The sequence below is a fragment of the Argiope bruennichi genome, chromosome 5, assembly GCF_947563725.1.
Source record: "Argiope bruennichi chromosome 5, qqArgBrue1.1, whole genome shotgun sequence".
NCBI lineage: Eukaryota > Metazoa > Arthropoda > Arachnida > Araneae > Araneidae > Argiope > Argiope bruennichi.
In genome coordinates, this window is record NC_079155.1 from 36,457,271 (window position 1) to 36,472,255 (window position 14,985).

At 28.9% G+C, this 14,985-nt stretch overlaps 1 protein-coding gene across 2 annotated transcripts in view; it reads left to right on the top strand.

Annotated features, from left to right (window-relative positions):
- The window catches only part of LOC129968581 (SEC14-like protein 2), a 61,472-nt gene that overhangs the window by 12,692 nt on the left and 33,795 nt on the right, over positions 1 to 14,985 (top strand). The window contains exons 1-2 of one of the 2 annotated variants that reach the window (XM_056082611.1): positions 1,081 to 1,135; positions 6,345 to 6,418. In XM_056082611.1, the coding sequence (XP_055938586.1) occupies positions 6,368 to 6,418 (51 nt within the window). In that variant the 5' untranslated portion in view covers positions 1,081 to 1,135; positions 6,345 to 6,367. Of the gene's footprint in view, positions 1 to 1,080; positions 1,136 to 6,344; positions 6,419 to 14,985 lie in introns of those variants that run through there. The other variant, XM_056082610.1, reaches the window with a different exon arrangement.

Sequence of the window (14,985 nt, forward strand, 5' to 3'; positions counted from 1 at the left end):
GAAGATAAACAAAAAATTGTTTCTTAAGAATTGTCATTCGAAAATTTTGTTAGACATAGTGTAGCAAAGAATAAGTTAAGTATTATTTTAAAGAAAAATGTCTGTTCAGCATCATAATTGAAACACAGAGTGCGGTTGCTTTATTTTGATGAATTATATCTGTTCAACATCATAATTCCTATGAGCACAGAATGTGATAGCCTTGATTTGAGAATGTCTATTCAGAATCCCAATTCCTATGAAAAACGTAGAATATTGTTGCCTTATTTTGATAAATAAAGTCAGTATCACAACTTCTATGAAAAACATAGAATGTTGTCGCCTTATTTTGATGAATAATGTCTATTCAATATCATAATTCCTATGAAAAGTAGAATATTGTCACATTGTTTTGATGAATGATGTCTGTTCAGCATCACAATTCCTATGAAAAACGTAGAATATTGTTGCCTTATTTTGATAAATAAAGAGTATCACAACTTCTATGAAAAACATAGAATGTTGTTGCATTATTTTGAAGAATAATGCCTATTCAGTAACATAATTCCTATGAAAAATAGAACATTGTCACGTTGTTTTGATGAATAATGTCTGTTCAGCATCATAATTCCTATGGAAAACATAGAATATTGTCACCTTATTTTCATGAATAATGTCATTTCATCGTTATAATTCCAATAATTCCGTTATAATACAATACAATCATCCCATTTTAATGGATGTGAGTTCAGCACCCCAATTTCCACAAAATAATGCGTTCCCCAATATCTGAGGTTTCTCTGTTTAATTTCCATTGAAAAAGGATCAGGCAACTCCCCCAGTTTAATCCGATTTTACCCTTTTTGTCCTACATTGAACCTTATCTGGTCACACCATCAACGAGATCAAAAAGCACCATTTTTCCACAGAAAAAAAAAATGGCTTCAAATGTTTTTGCTGACATTGCCATTTCTAGTTTCTTTGATATGATAATAAAATAACGAGTTGCGATGTAAGAATTCTCGATACCTTAATCAATGCTGATAAGGATTTGCATGGCTTTTTCTCCCCATCAGCCCAGAGAACTCATTTACACGTCGGAAACAACGTGGGATAGTGTGATCTATGACTATTAACTTTAACTGTAGGATTCAAAGTAAGTTTTTTGTTATTATTAGGGGAAAGATAATTAAATAAATGTAAAGAAAATTATCACCCCTTCCTTTCGTTGCGAAATAAGTTTTTTTTTTAAATTTAAGAAACAAACCTCCTTTGGAGACTATCGTGTTCGGCCAGATTATTGGTTTCTTGAGCTGCCAAGTGATTAATATGAAATGCTCTTTGTAAAATTTCATTTTGTCATTTGACCTTTTAAAAACATGAATTAAATTTCATATGGCCATAAATTGAAAAGTAAGAAATGAAAACGGATGTGAAATTCCTGGTTTGAAGTTAATATCCTACGAAAGCAATTATGTTTATATTAATTATTTTATATTGAGAAACACAAACGATTATGAAAGCATTTGAATTTCATGAAAACATTCAAGACATTGTTACCGATTGCGTAATAAATTTATTAAAATTTTAAATAAAAAAATATTAAAAATAAAGAAACAAATTACATGACAATGAAATTAAAAAATAATCAAAAGGTAATTTTTTTTAGTTGCAAGATAATAATAGTATAGGAAAATATAGTCATTGATTTCCAACAGTTTAGTTTTGGTCATTTCTCCTATACTATTAAACTTATTTTAGCACTCGATTAAATTTTCTGTTTGGCGCCTCTTTCTTCATTTCTTTATTTCTTTTACATCTTGTATCCTCTGCCTGAATGGCGTTTTGGGTTACTGGAATTACACGCAGTTACACGCCGAGCCCTTCGCAGAGCAATTCTAATAACATTTTGCAGACATATATATATATATATATATATATATATATATATATATATATATATATATATATCTGAGTTCTAGAACGGGATGAGAAAATTACCACTTTATAGCATATTTGCAAAATATGATTTTTCTATTAATTTAAGAAATGAAATTTTATTAAAAAGGAATGCATTTTGCTTATGAAATATTTTTATTTTAAAATCAAGTGCTTATCAACTCGTAAAGAGTATAACAGATGTAACTATTCATTAAATAGCACTCACTACATAATCATGCATAAATTATTTGCAAAATAATATGACTTTCTAATAATGATTTCTAATATGACTTTAAAAAAAATGTAATCTTATTAAAAAGACATATAGTATGTTAAAAAATATTTTATGAGTTTTCTTTCATAAAAAGAATTCTTAGTATTTCTTTACCTATTTATGTTTATGTATATATTTCCTATTCATAGTATTGTATTGCATAGAACTTTTTTAGTTTCATATATTTTGCATTTTGCAAACTTTGTGCATTTATTACACAAAATTAGAGATGCTTACCTATTCATAGTACTGTCTTGCATAGAACTGTTTTAGCTTAATATATTTTGCATTTTGCAAACTTTATGCATTTATTGCACAAAAATACAGATTTTGTTCTTCCATGTTCATTCAATCATACAGATTAAAAATGTATTTTCTCTGTATAAAAATTTTCATTTGCAGCGAACTTGGAAAGTGAACATTCTGTTTTTACTTATAATTTTGCCTTTTCATCTTTTGTTTTGTTTCCTCTCATAAAAGATATTTTAGATGCATATAATCTTATCTAGTGCGTATATGTTTTCCAATACTTCGCCTAATTACTAAAAGAATAAATAAATAAATAAAAAACGCAGATTTGGCTGCATTCTAGACCTGAATTTACTTTTCTTAAAAATATGACTGGTCATTCGAGTAACCCATTCTTTATTCAACAATGAAAGTAAAATTTATGATCGAAAACTCTGAATAAGGCAATAATTTGAAATAATGCCAAACCTTTTCAACGCAATTGTCAGATACATACAACAAATTAAAAGTGAATCAAGTGGAAAAACAAATACCATGGTTAAGTGTTGTCAAAATCAACGTATTTAATATGAATATTAAAGCTTTTCCCAGAAAAATTATCTCTTATTTTAAACAACTAATTTTTTTAAAATTAGAATCCGTGTTTTACAATAAAACCGAAAAGTTACATTTTTTTACTCCAATATACTTTCATGCAATAATTTTTCTTCTTTATGTTTTCATTTTCTTATTCTTTCTTTATTTTTTAAACCTAAAACATAATGTTTACAGTTTTTGCACAATAATATATCTTTATAAGTAAATATTATTACTAACAGCATATTAATAATAAAATAAAATTGGCTTATTAATATACTTTTGAGAGTGCTAAGATACAGAGTTTAAATAGAAAAATATGGAGCCAAAAGCAAAATGATGAATGTGTGAGTTGCAAGAAATAACGCGATTTCCAAATGGAGCAAGCAATATTTATACCTCAAGAATACAAACTTTTAAACCCTAATAAAAAATAAATAAGTGGATAAATAAATATAATTAAACTTTTTTTCTTAAAATATGCCTATCAGAGACTTACAATTTTGATCCGACATCCATATTTTTGATAAATAATTATTTTCTAAATTCTTGTATGCTAGGAAAAGTATATTTTTCAAAACTGCAAAGGCATGTTATTATAAACTCATTTTTATTAGAGTAAAAAACAAAAAGTAAATTTTCCAAACATTTTCAAATTCTCTGTAGTTTTCAGTCCTTAATTTTTAAACGAGCATTCTAAACATTATGGTATCTAGAACCAATTTCCCCACCTTTTTTCTACCAGACGGCGCCACTCAAATGAAACCAAAATTTAATTAAAATTCTGTTCAAGACTCTCCACAAACTTGCAGTTGTGATACTGACATCAAGGCAAGTAGAAATAAACAAATTGATCTCTTTGAGGAATTTCGCCTAAAATTTAAAGTAGTTTTACATTTCTACTGATAAACCATCCATCAGATATAATCCATCTAGTTTAACTTCTTGAGTTACAAGGACGGCACAGATACAAAGGCTTTCTAATGGGGAATTTTGGTTCGTACAGTAATTTGATATAAATCCATATTTCATCCTCCAGTTCATTAAATTTTTTAAGTGCATTCACACACCAAAGGACACATTACATGTAAAATTATCTGTTTTTCTGATTCAGAGAAGTTTATTAATATTGGAGTATATTAATATATAGAATGCCCTCTGTTATCCCAGTTGATTGGGATAGTAAGCATCTTAGATAACAGGAAAACTACGCTAATGCAGATTAATTTTAAAATCTGAAATTTTTTTCCGAAATGATTTATTGAAGATTATAAAGATAACTCTTCATTTTCTATCAAGTATTCCCAACTTAAGGCTTGCGCAATTACTTCTTAGATTCTAAGGGAAGAGAATACAATACATTTGTCACATTATAAAGATGTTAAAGGAACTATTTATGATAAGGCGGGTAGAAAGAAAAATTATCACTGATAAGAAAGTTCGCGATTGTCTCCGAGTTTCGATATTTTTCTTTTTCTTTTCCTATTTTTCCAAGGATTCTATTAGTGTTCTCTAATTTTCTTCCTTTCCATTTGTTTTACTTTTCATACTCATTTCATTACAATTTTTCTCTGACATCCATAATTTTGATAAATAATTGATACTAAGTAAAGCATACTAAGACATACTTTGATAGAATACTAAGGAAAGCATATTTTTCAAAATATTCATTCTGTTTTTCATATATGAAGTATAAATGAAGGAGAAGTATTGTAATCGTCAAAATCTTCAAAACCTTGAGATTTTGATGAATCTAAACATTTTAGACCTCTCTAATAAAGAAAAATGTATTTTTGGGATTTTGTCTGCTTCTGTGTGTATAAGTTAATTCAAAAGCGCCCTGAGCTAGATGAATGAAATTCGGTATTTGGTCTTTACATCAAATTTGTAGATTTCAATTAAATTTTAAACAAAATTCATTCAGAATAAATCTGTTTGTCGAGTTCAAGTAACTAGATCCCTACAGAATAAAAAGAATTAGATAAAATTTAGTCCACGGATTTAGCATTTAAAATTTAGATATGTATCAAATTTAGAACCAAATTCGTCACTGCATAGGTCGACTTTCTATCTGCAGTTTTACATGCATGTAAATACAATATTACATAAACGGAAAAACTTAGGAAAATGAAACTTGGTACTTGGAAATGGAAACTTGGTAAATGGAACTTGGTCTTGTGACTACAATTATGCTTCTGTTTGAAATTTAATTTCAATTGATCGGGGAAAAAGGCGTTCAAAATACATATTCGATTTTCTGTACTTGACTATTAGCCATATCTTAGCTATTGCTCGCCAGTGGCACGCGGATAATAATACACAAGTCCGATTTTCTTTGTTATACTCTGCGACATACAAATCTCATGTTTGAAACTGTGAAAATAAATATTAGAATACTTGTTCTTGTCTTAACCAGGCACACGATCATATATAGGTGTGTCAAGAGGGGTAAAATCTTTATTAGAGAATATGCGAGAAAGTTTTGTGAGGTCCACCCTCAGTGGTTTCTTTTCTTAAAAATGAATAGAATTCGTCACACCATTAAGAATCAAACTGTGTTTTTATTTAGTTTTGCTCGATTATTTATAAAATATTATGATTTATAACCCCCTCCTTTCAGAGAAAAAACAAGGAGTGGTCAGAGAATTTTCTTAGGACCATGCATTCTGACCATATTATTCTGAGGTCCAAGATTTCTAAATATTAGGAATCCTCCCCGTACACACCTTGAATGCAGCTATAGAACCCATATTGATTGAAGTGAAATGGACTAACACGCACACGTTCTTGTATTATCAAAAAAAATGTTCTACTATGTACTCAGATAAAAATTTCAGCTCCCTTCTGTATGATATTTAATTTTTTTTCTTTTTATATTTGTTCACAAGACAGTCGGTTTTTTTTGCAAACTGTACTATTCTTTGAATAATTCTGTATATTTCTTTAATTAATATACAGGTTTAGTTAATTAATAATCCTGTATATATATCCTGTATATAATAAATTAATAATCTATATTATTTATCTAATCTATATTAACTAATATTCAGTTAAAATATTGATTGTTTGGTGTGGATTTTTTTTTGGGTGGGGGATTTCGATGTTATCGGGCGTCAGGCTTATCAGGATTCGGACGCGTCTTGATTTGGGCTGTGGAGATAATGACATGTTACCTGTGTGCACAATGCAAACAGGTTGATATTTTATTTTATTAAGTAAACTGTTGGATGTTGAGTCCTTCACAGCATTTTCAATCAAACGATTAGTTTCGATATTTTTTCATGACTTTCACGATTTTACTAATTCGTTTTTTTATTTCTTTCAGAGTGATCTTATAGTGAATCCACCATGACTTGGCAAGAGAATATTAGTGCAGAGGAGGCACGTTGCATGGAAGAGGTGAGTCATAGATGTAAAATTATGATTTGTATAACAAAAATAGAAAAAAAATGTTTCTTTAAAAATATTCATTTATTAATCTACTAAAAGGAAAAGAACCCGTTTTTTTTAATTAAATTTTTTGAGACATAAAAACAACAAATAAAAGTTTATCTCCTTAATAGGGCTTCTCTAAAATAATGGAATTTTTAATCACATTTATAATACATTATGGTATTAAAAATTTGTATAGGTTTGAATGCATCTTCATATAAAACTAATCAATGGAATGAAATTAAATAACATATATAAATTGTGCAACTCTTCAGAAAATGAAAGCCGCGAAATATTTAGTGATATTTAATTGATAAGAGCGAGTTAGTGAAACGTTTAATTGATAAGAAAGATTTTTGTGCTATCGGAACGGTAATGGGACACGAGGAAAGCAAGGAAAGTAAATTCTGAGAAGTTTTATTAATGTTTTAGTGATGAAAAATTATTCTGAGAAGTTTTATTAATGATTTAGTGATGAAAAATTATTCTGAGAAGTTTTATTAATGATTTAGTGATGAAAAATTATTCTGAGAAGTTTTATTAATGATTTAGTGATAAAAAATTATTCTGAGAAGTTTTATTAATGATTTAGTGATAAAAAATTATTCTGAGAAGTTTTATTAATGATTTAGTGATAAAAAATTATTCTGAGAAGTTTTATTAATGATTTAGTGATAAAAAATTATTCTGAGAAGTTTTATTAATGATTTAGTGATAAAAAATTATTCTGAGAAGTTTTATTAATGATTTAGTGATAAAAAATTATTCTGAGAAGTTTCATTAATGATTTAGTGATAAAAAATTATTCTGTGAAGTTTTATTAATGATTTAGTGATAAAAATTATTCTGAGAAGTTTTATTAATGATTTAGTGATAAAAAATTATTCTGAGAAGTTTTATTAATGATTTAGGGATAAAAAATTATTCTGAGAAGTTTTATTAATGATTTAGTGATAAAAAATTATTCTGAGAAGTTTTATTAATGATTTAGGGATAAAAAATTATTCTGAGAAGTTTTATTAATGATTTAGTGATAAAAAATTATTCTGAGAAGTTTTATTAATGATTTAGGGATAAAAAATTGCGAACAAAATTATGAATGATATGTATTCCATTTTTAAAATCCAATAAACTAAAATTCGACTGAAATTCGCATAATACAGAAAATTATTATGACAAACATGTTTAAATGAAATGAGTACACTTTATCTAAAACATTTCCTTAAGAGAGCGAAAAGTCCTTTAATTTAATTTATGTTTGAAATTTATTCTTAGAAATGTATTTAAAATAAATCTATGTCCCATTGCATCATTTCGTAAACTTTTTCAATACCAGCGGATTGGACTGGATTGGATTTTTATGGCACAAGAGCCAGAGTTGGCTATGCTGCGCCAAGACCGATGATATGAATATATTATAACACGATTAAGTGATAAATAAAACTATGTTTTCTCCAGGCTAAAAGATAGATAAACAACATTTTCTTAAAAGAAGCACTTATACAAACGAACGAATCTTTAAATAAGAAAAAAAAGTCTATGGATAAAATAATAAGACTTTATAGAAACTTGAAAAACAATGATATTTATATAAAATGGAGTTAATAGCTCTTAAAAATGCGAGAATATTTCGATGAGGTTGTTATCCAACCAATTCACACAACTCTAATGATGTTGAATTAATTGAAGTGCTTATTACAAAGATTAAATTTGGGACATTCAATTAAAATATGTAAAACTGTAAGATTAACTTTACAATCCGAGCACATCGGTGTCCTCTCGCCGAACAAAAGATGTTTGTGATATAGGCGGGTGTGACAAATTTGTAGTCTAGTTAATTTTACATAAGTCCATTGAACCGAAGCAGCAAGTCACAATCTAACTGGCGACATAATATTATTTCCAGCGGTTATGTTTCTCTTCGAGTGAATATTATTTCCACCTGTAAAATTTCGATGTACTCAAGCTTTTCTGTTATTAATCGTCTTCAATTGTATATCAGATCCTTTCTACTTCTTCAAAAAGGTTAACAATTATAAATGTGTCATCTAATAATATTTCAGGAAGGCACTCACCTTGACTACACATATGATTATACATTCATATCACAAATATTTCACTGAGAAAGCAAAAAGTGCTTTAATTTAATTCATATTTTAAATTTATTGTTATAAACGTATTTAAAATAAATCTATGTCCCATTGTATCATATCACTTCATAAACTTTTTTTAGTACCAGCGGTTTTGTTTCTCTTCTACTGAAAATTACTCCACCTGTAAATCTTCGTTGTAGTCAAGCATTTCTGTTAATAATTGTCTTCAGTTGCAGATCGGTTACTTTTCTACTTCTTCAAAAAAGTATAACATTTACAAATGTGTCATTTAATAATCTCAGAAAGATCGCTTTACTTTTTAATCCCACCTTTTGACCATCGCCATTGATTAGGAATTTTCACCACTCTAGGTACAGGGGCATGAGATGATGTCATAATATACATTATCAATATATCAAGTTTTGCGTTTCATATTACATTTGAGAAAATCCGATTATGGCAAAATGGCGATATTTCTTTATCGAATAAAACAGTAATATTTCTTTTAATTAATATTGCACGAAAACTTTCTAATAATCAATTTCATGGATTAAATGGCACCATTTAATAAATGGAATATTTTATAATAATGATTAAAATACAGAATGTTCTGTTAAAGGATCAAAGAATTCATATGGTTGTACCTGAAAACCAAGAACAAAATTTGCAATCGAACATGGTACCGCAAACCATGTTGGAAGGGTGACAATAACAAAAAATGCTGGCAAGATCCGACGTTAACTACAATAATATCTGCAAAAAGATTCATTTGATTATTTCAAAAGCTGTTGGAAGTGTTGACTATTGAAGTTATTGCATAATCTACAATAATGTAAAACGATGAATATGCTAGGTATGCTTTTGATGACTGCCATAGTAAGGACAATCAGCATAATAAGATCCTCCTCTGTGTCCTCCTCATAAAGGAGTGATTTAAAGTGACCCCATAGGAAAAAGTTACACAGTTTGAGATCAGAACATACTTGGAAATCAAGTAATGAGTACCGTGCGTCCACTTCACTTCCTTCCGTGCAGCATCAAGGTAAATACGTATCTGACGGGATAAAATGTGCATATTGTAGGAATCACATGCCTCCCTGCACGGTACTTGCCATACTCAGCAACATTTTCCGGGAAGACGTGTTGAACACTGCATATTCAAATGCATGTTTTCAATTATATACATTGCACAATCTACAATAATGTAAAACGATGAATATGCTAGGTATGCTTTTGATGACTGCCATAGTAAGGACAATCAGCATAATAAGATCCTCCTCTCTGTCCTCCTCATAAAGGAGTGATTTAAAGTGACCCCATAGGAAAAAGTTACACAGTTTGAGATCAGAACATACTTGGAAATCAAGTAATGAGTCCCGTGCGTCCACTTCACTTCCTTCCGTGCAGCATCAAGGTAAATACGTATCTGACGGGATAAAATGTGCATATTGTAGGAATCACATGCCTCCCTGCACGGTACTTGCCATACTCAGCAACATTTTCCGGGAAGACGTGTTGAACACTGCATATTCAAATGCATGTTTTCAATTATATACATTGCACAATCTACAATAATGTAAAACGATGAATATGCTAGGTATGCTTTTGATGACTGCCATAGTAAGGACAATCAGCATAATAAGATCCTCCTCTGTGTCCTCCTCATAAAGGAGTGATTTAAAGTGACCCCATAGGAAAAAGTTACACAGTTTGAGATCAGAACATACTTGGAAATCAAGTAATGAGTCCCGTGCGTCCACTTCACTTCCTTCCGTGCAGCATCAAGGTAAATACGTATCTGACGGGATAAAATGTGCATATTGTAGGAATCGCATGCCTCCCTGCACGGCACTTGCCATACTCAGCAACATTTTCCGGGAAGACGTGTTGAACACTGCATATTCAAATGCATGTTTTCAATTATATACATTGCACAATCTACAATAATGTAAAACGATGAATATGCTAGGTATGCTTTTGATGACTGCCATAGTAAGGACAATCAGCATAATAAGATCCTCCTCTGTGTCCTCCTCATACAGGAGTGATTTAAAGTGACCCCATAGGAAAAAGTTACACAGTTTGAGATCAGAACATACTTGGAAATCAAGTAATGAGTCCCGTGCGTCCACTTCACTTCCTTCCGTGCAGCATCAAGGTAAATACGTATCTGACGGGATAAAATGTGCATATTGTAGGAATCACATGCCTCCCTGCACGGCACTTGCCATACTCAGCAACATTTTCCGGGAAGACGTGTTGAACACTCTGCATATTCAAATGCATGTTTTCAATTATATACATTACTAGCTTCTTATTAAAGTTCTTATGCATGATTTGATGTTCATTATTCTCACAACAAAGGAGGGATGTGCCTAATGTAATAGCGTCCCATGATACAATATGCCATTAAAAACTTAAATGCCTGGATAATTTATTCCAAAATAAACTAACGTTGTCTTTTACTGTGATGTAATTCAAAATTCTTATTCCTTATGAAAATTCATCAGATAATTAATAGAATCTTCCTTCCTTAACTTTCGATAATGGAAGAAATTCATGCGATTAAATATTTCAGGAAACAATGAAAACGGTTTTTATTTCATTCAAACAATGGAATTTATTGTCGAAATACTATCTAAGAAATATTTAAAAGAATCTATTAAAATTCTGAAAAAAAAGATTATAATAAAAGTGTAATTGAATTAATATCATTAAAAAGCAATTTTTATATCTTAAAATCGCGCAAAAATCAAATTGGTGCTATGGTATTTCCTGGAGTTATCTAGGAAAGAGGCAAAAATCCCCAGTTAATTTTTAATTAATTAAAATCCTAAGAATAATTTATATATCGATATGCGTGGAACGCTTTCCCCATGTTTTTATATTGTGAATAGAATAATTGAAGTAAATTTATTTGGATTTTAACTGACTTGGAATATGTTGTTAAAAATATAAAAGTCCTGGACGAGTTTGTAAAGGGCTCATATAGCTCAAAGGGGTGGAAAATGGGGGAGAGAATAAAATTTTTTTCTCGCTATAACTTTCTTAATATTGAAAACAGAAAAATAAATTAAATTAGCCAAATTAGCGCCTCATTAAGACAAACAACTTTTGTATTTATATTTTTTCGATAACTGCAATATCTTAGAAGTTAGGAGCTGAAAAGTGATTTTCAAGCCCTCATTTTCATTGTGCCTTACATCAACAATTTATGTTGTCATATAATAGCTTGATATAAAGGAATTCAACTCTGCCTTCCAGCTTACTGAGATAAATTTTTGAAAATTGTTTTCTGAAATAGCATACTGAAATGTATTATTCTTTGAAATATATTATGCTTTAAAAAACTAAGTTAAGACAACAATAACAAAATTAAACAGTAGTAAACAGTAGTAACAGTAGTAGTAGTAGTAAAAATTATATACTAATATATAATATGAATGCTTTTACATTTTTGTGGTCGTTTTATAGTCAGCAACTCAGTTTCAACTTCAGCCTTTCAGCTCTTAAGTCAATTTCAAAATTTCCTTCACTTTGTTTTTATAAAAAACTATTTGTTAATTTATAAATCAATTAAAAAAATTCCTGCAGTTTTTTTTATAAAGGGGGTTTGTAAGTTTGAAAGTCAGTTAAAAAGTTTCCTGGAATTCTTATAAAAGTTGTTTATGATTTTGACATTGAAGGATTTAAAAAAAAAAAAAAAAAAAGAGAAAACATGGTTCTCGTCAAAATTTATGAAAGGATATTCAAACCAGTTGAAAAGGAAATAGTTTTATTATAAAGTCATTTATCCATTTATCACGTTTCCGCACTCCGTTTATCACATAAAGAAGAGCAAAAGGTTATTTGCAAAATTTTTGCTACTCAAGGTCATTTAAAACAGGTTAAATTAAGAATATTTTGTGGGGAAAGAATAGGAAGAATTTTCCTATATCAATCATACAAATAACATAATTATGATGAAAAATGAAAGAGGAAACGACAGCCAAGAAAAAGGATGGGTTTAAAAACAGATCGAAGTGATTTCATTGCAGTTTATTTTCGTAATGAAACGTTCTCAGAGATAGTGACGTCGATTCAATTGTTTGAACAAATAAAATGAAAAAAGAAATAATTCAAAACATTCAAACAGTTTCTGTATTTTTTTTTTAAGAATTAATCGAAAAATTATTTTTTTGAATATACATAGACCAACTTCTGTTTCAAATCGCTTTGATGAGTTTTCATTTTTGAAAAACACAATACTTTACAAAGCAAACCCTAATTCATAATTTTTGAATTTAGTGTTTAATATTTATTTGAGGAGAAAAGTACTTAACAGATTTCTAAATTTTTAGAAGTTAATACATGTTGTATTTGGTTTGATATTTCAGCTTTTTTAAAGAAAATTTTTTCAGATATGAAAAATAATTAGAAAAGTAAGTTTCTAACGTACATAATTGTACGTTAGAAGCTTAAGAAACCCATTCTTGTACGATAATTGTACAAGAATGGGCAATAATATGTCAATGATTTTTTTGCCAATTACAGCATGTGCTAACTTATTATCTTTAAATCCTTCTGAGTTTGTAGAAGTGGGTTTAAAAATTGACCGAAGTGGGTGTTTTTATAATTTAGTTTCTTTATGAAGCGTTTTTAAAGATAGTGACGCCGGTTCAATTATTTTGAAATTCTTTTGCTTTTCCTATTTAGACATTCTCCAAGAATTTCTTTCTTTCTGTTGCAATTTTATATTTTAAATATTTGCTATAAATATTGATGAAGGAATCTTCTCCATAATTGACTACTTTTGATTGCATATTTCTTCATTTAAAACCTATGCAAATCTAAGGAAATTCAGCTGTCTGATAGATAGGTAATTGAGATGATGAGTCGATTGTTTCAATATTCCCGAAGTTCCATATTTCCTTGTTGCAATTCTATTTCTTAAATGTATTACATGATTGCTGATAAAAAGAATCTACGCATTTGGCGATTTTCTTTCTGCGTAATTACTCGAATAAATAAGTGAAATGCTATTGATATATCTTTTATTATCATGAAAAGTTTTCCAGGAGTCTTTTTTTGAATTTTAAATCATTAAAGCGGTTGTGTAGTAATCATACATAGTTTTTTTTTTATTCTGTGACATTCATATATGAAATCTCAACCATTATTGGCGTCATCTGTTCAGCCAACTCGCCAAGATGCCGCCATACGCATTTAGAACACTAGAAGACACATTTCTTCGTTTCAGACACATGAAAAATAAAGGTAAACGAACTGCAGTAAAGGTCAAATAAACATGCCTTTGTCTTTTAGGCAATTAAATATAAATAATAGGTGTGTAATTGAGATGATGATTCGAATACTTCAACATCTACAGATTCCCTCGTTTGTTTCACTTCAAGATTTATTAATTGATAAAAAAGTAAATGTCAGCTACTGCTGATATGATAAGAACTCAACAATTTCTGAATTTGATAAAAAAAATCAACTATTTCTCAATTTGATATGAGATTAACTATCTTTTATCTATAGTTCATTCATTTAAAGGTAATTTAGATGGAAGACGAAGAAGCTATGTCAACATATTCGATGGCTTTGTTGATTTTATTCTTTCCCCCCCTGAAATTGAAAGATTCTTAAAATATCTCTTAGATAAAAATTGGTTGCTTTTAAAATGATTATCAACTGGTGCCAAAGATCTTCAGTTATTGTATTTTTATGATCTTATTGTTTTGATTTATTTCATTAACTTAATTTCTTATTGCGTTGGAAATATAGAACCATTTATTGCTTTCCAAATGTTCATGAATGCGATTTTATCATCTTTGAATGTAACTTCTATCTTTTAATAACTTCGGAAACAACAAATAAATATTCATAAACTGGTTTCATAATGCGGACTTAATAATCAAATTGATTACTTATTATTAACTATTATAAGTGCAATAATAAGATTGTGCCAAAATATAATGATAGAAATAGGTTGGTGCAGATTTTGGCACATTCTTTTTGAATTAAATATTTAATGTTTAAGTTTCATGCTTCATTTCAAAGTATCGTAATTTGTTAATTAAACAAATTGATTAAGAAATCAAATTAAATTTATCTAAAAGCTAAATGAATTCCTTTGCCTATATCAATTTCCATCTTAATAACATTTTTATATTCAAATATTGCAAAAAAAGTTCCTTACAGTGTTATAATTTCTCTCGTAGTTACAGAATATAAATTAGAATCAACTCGTAATTCGATGTTGTCGAGAAACCAAGACTATATGAATCACAACATATTGTTTATTATTATCTGAATCACATCTTCAAACTTAAGTTCCATTAATTTACGACGTTGTAAACAATTTTAAGCATTCTTTACTTATTTACCAATCAATTGAATTAGGGTCTAATTTTTTTTCAAGATTTTATTCCATAAGTTAGCATCAGATTTACAAGA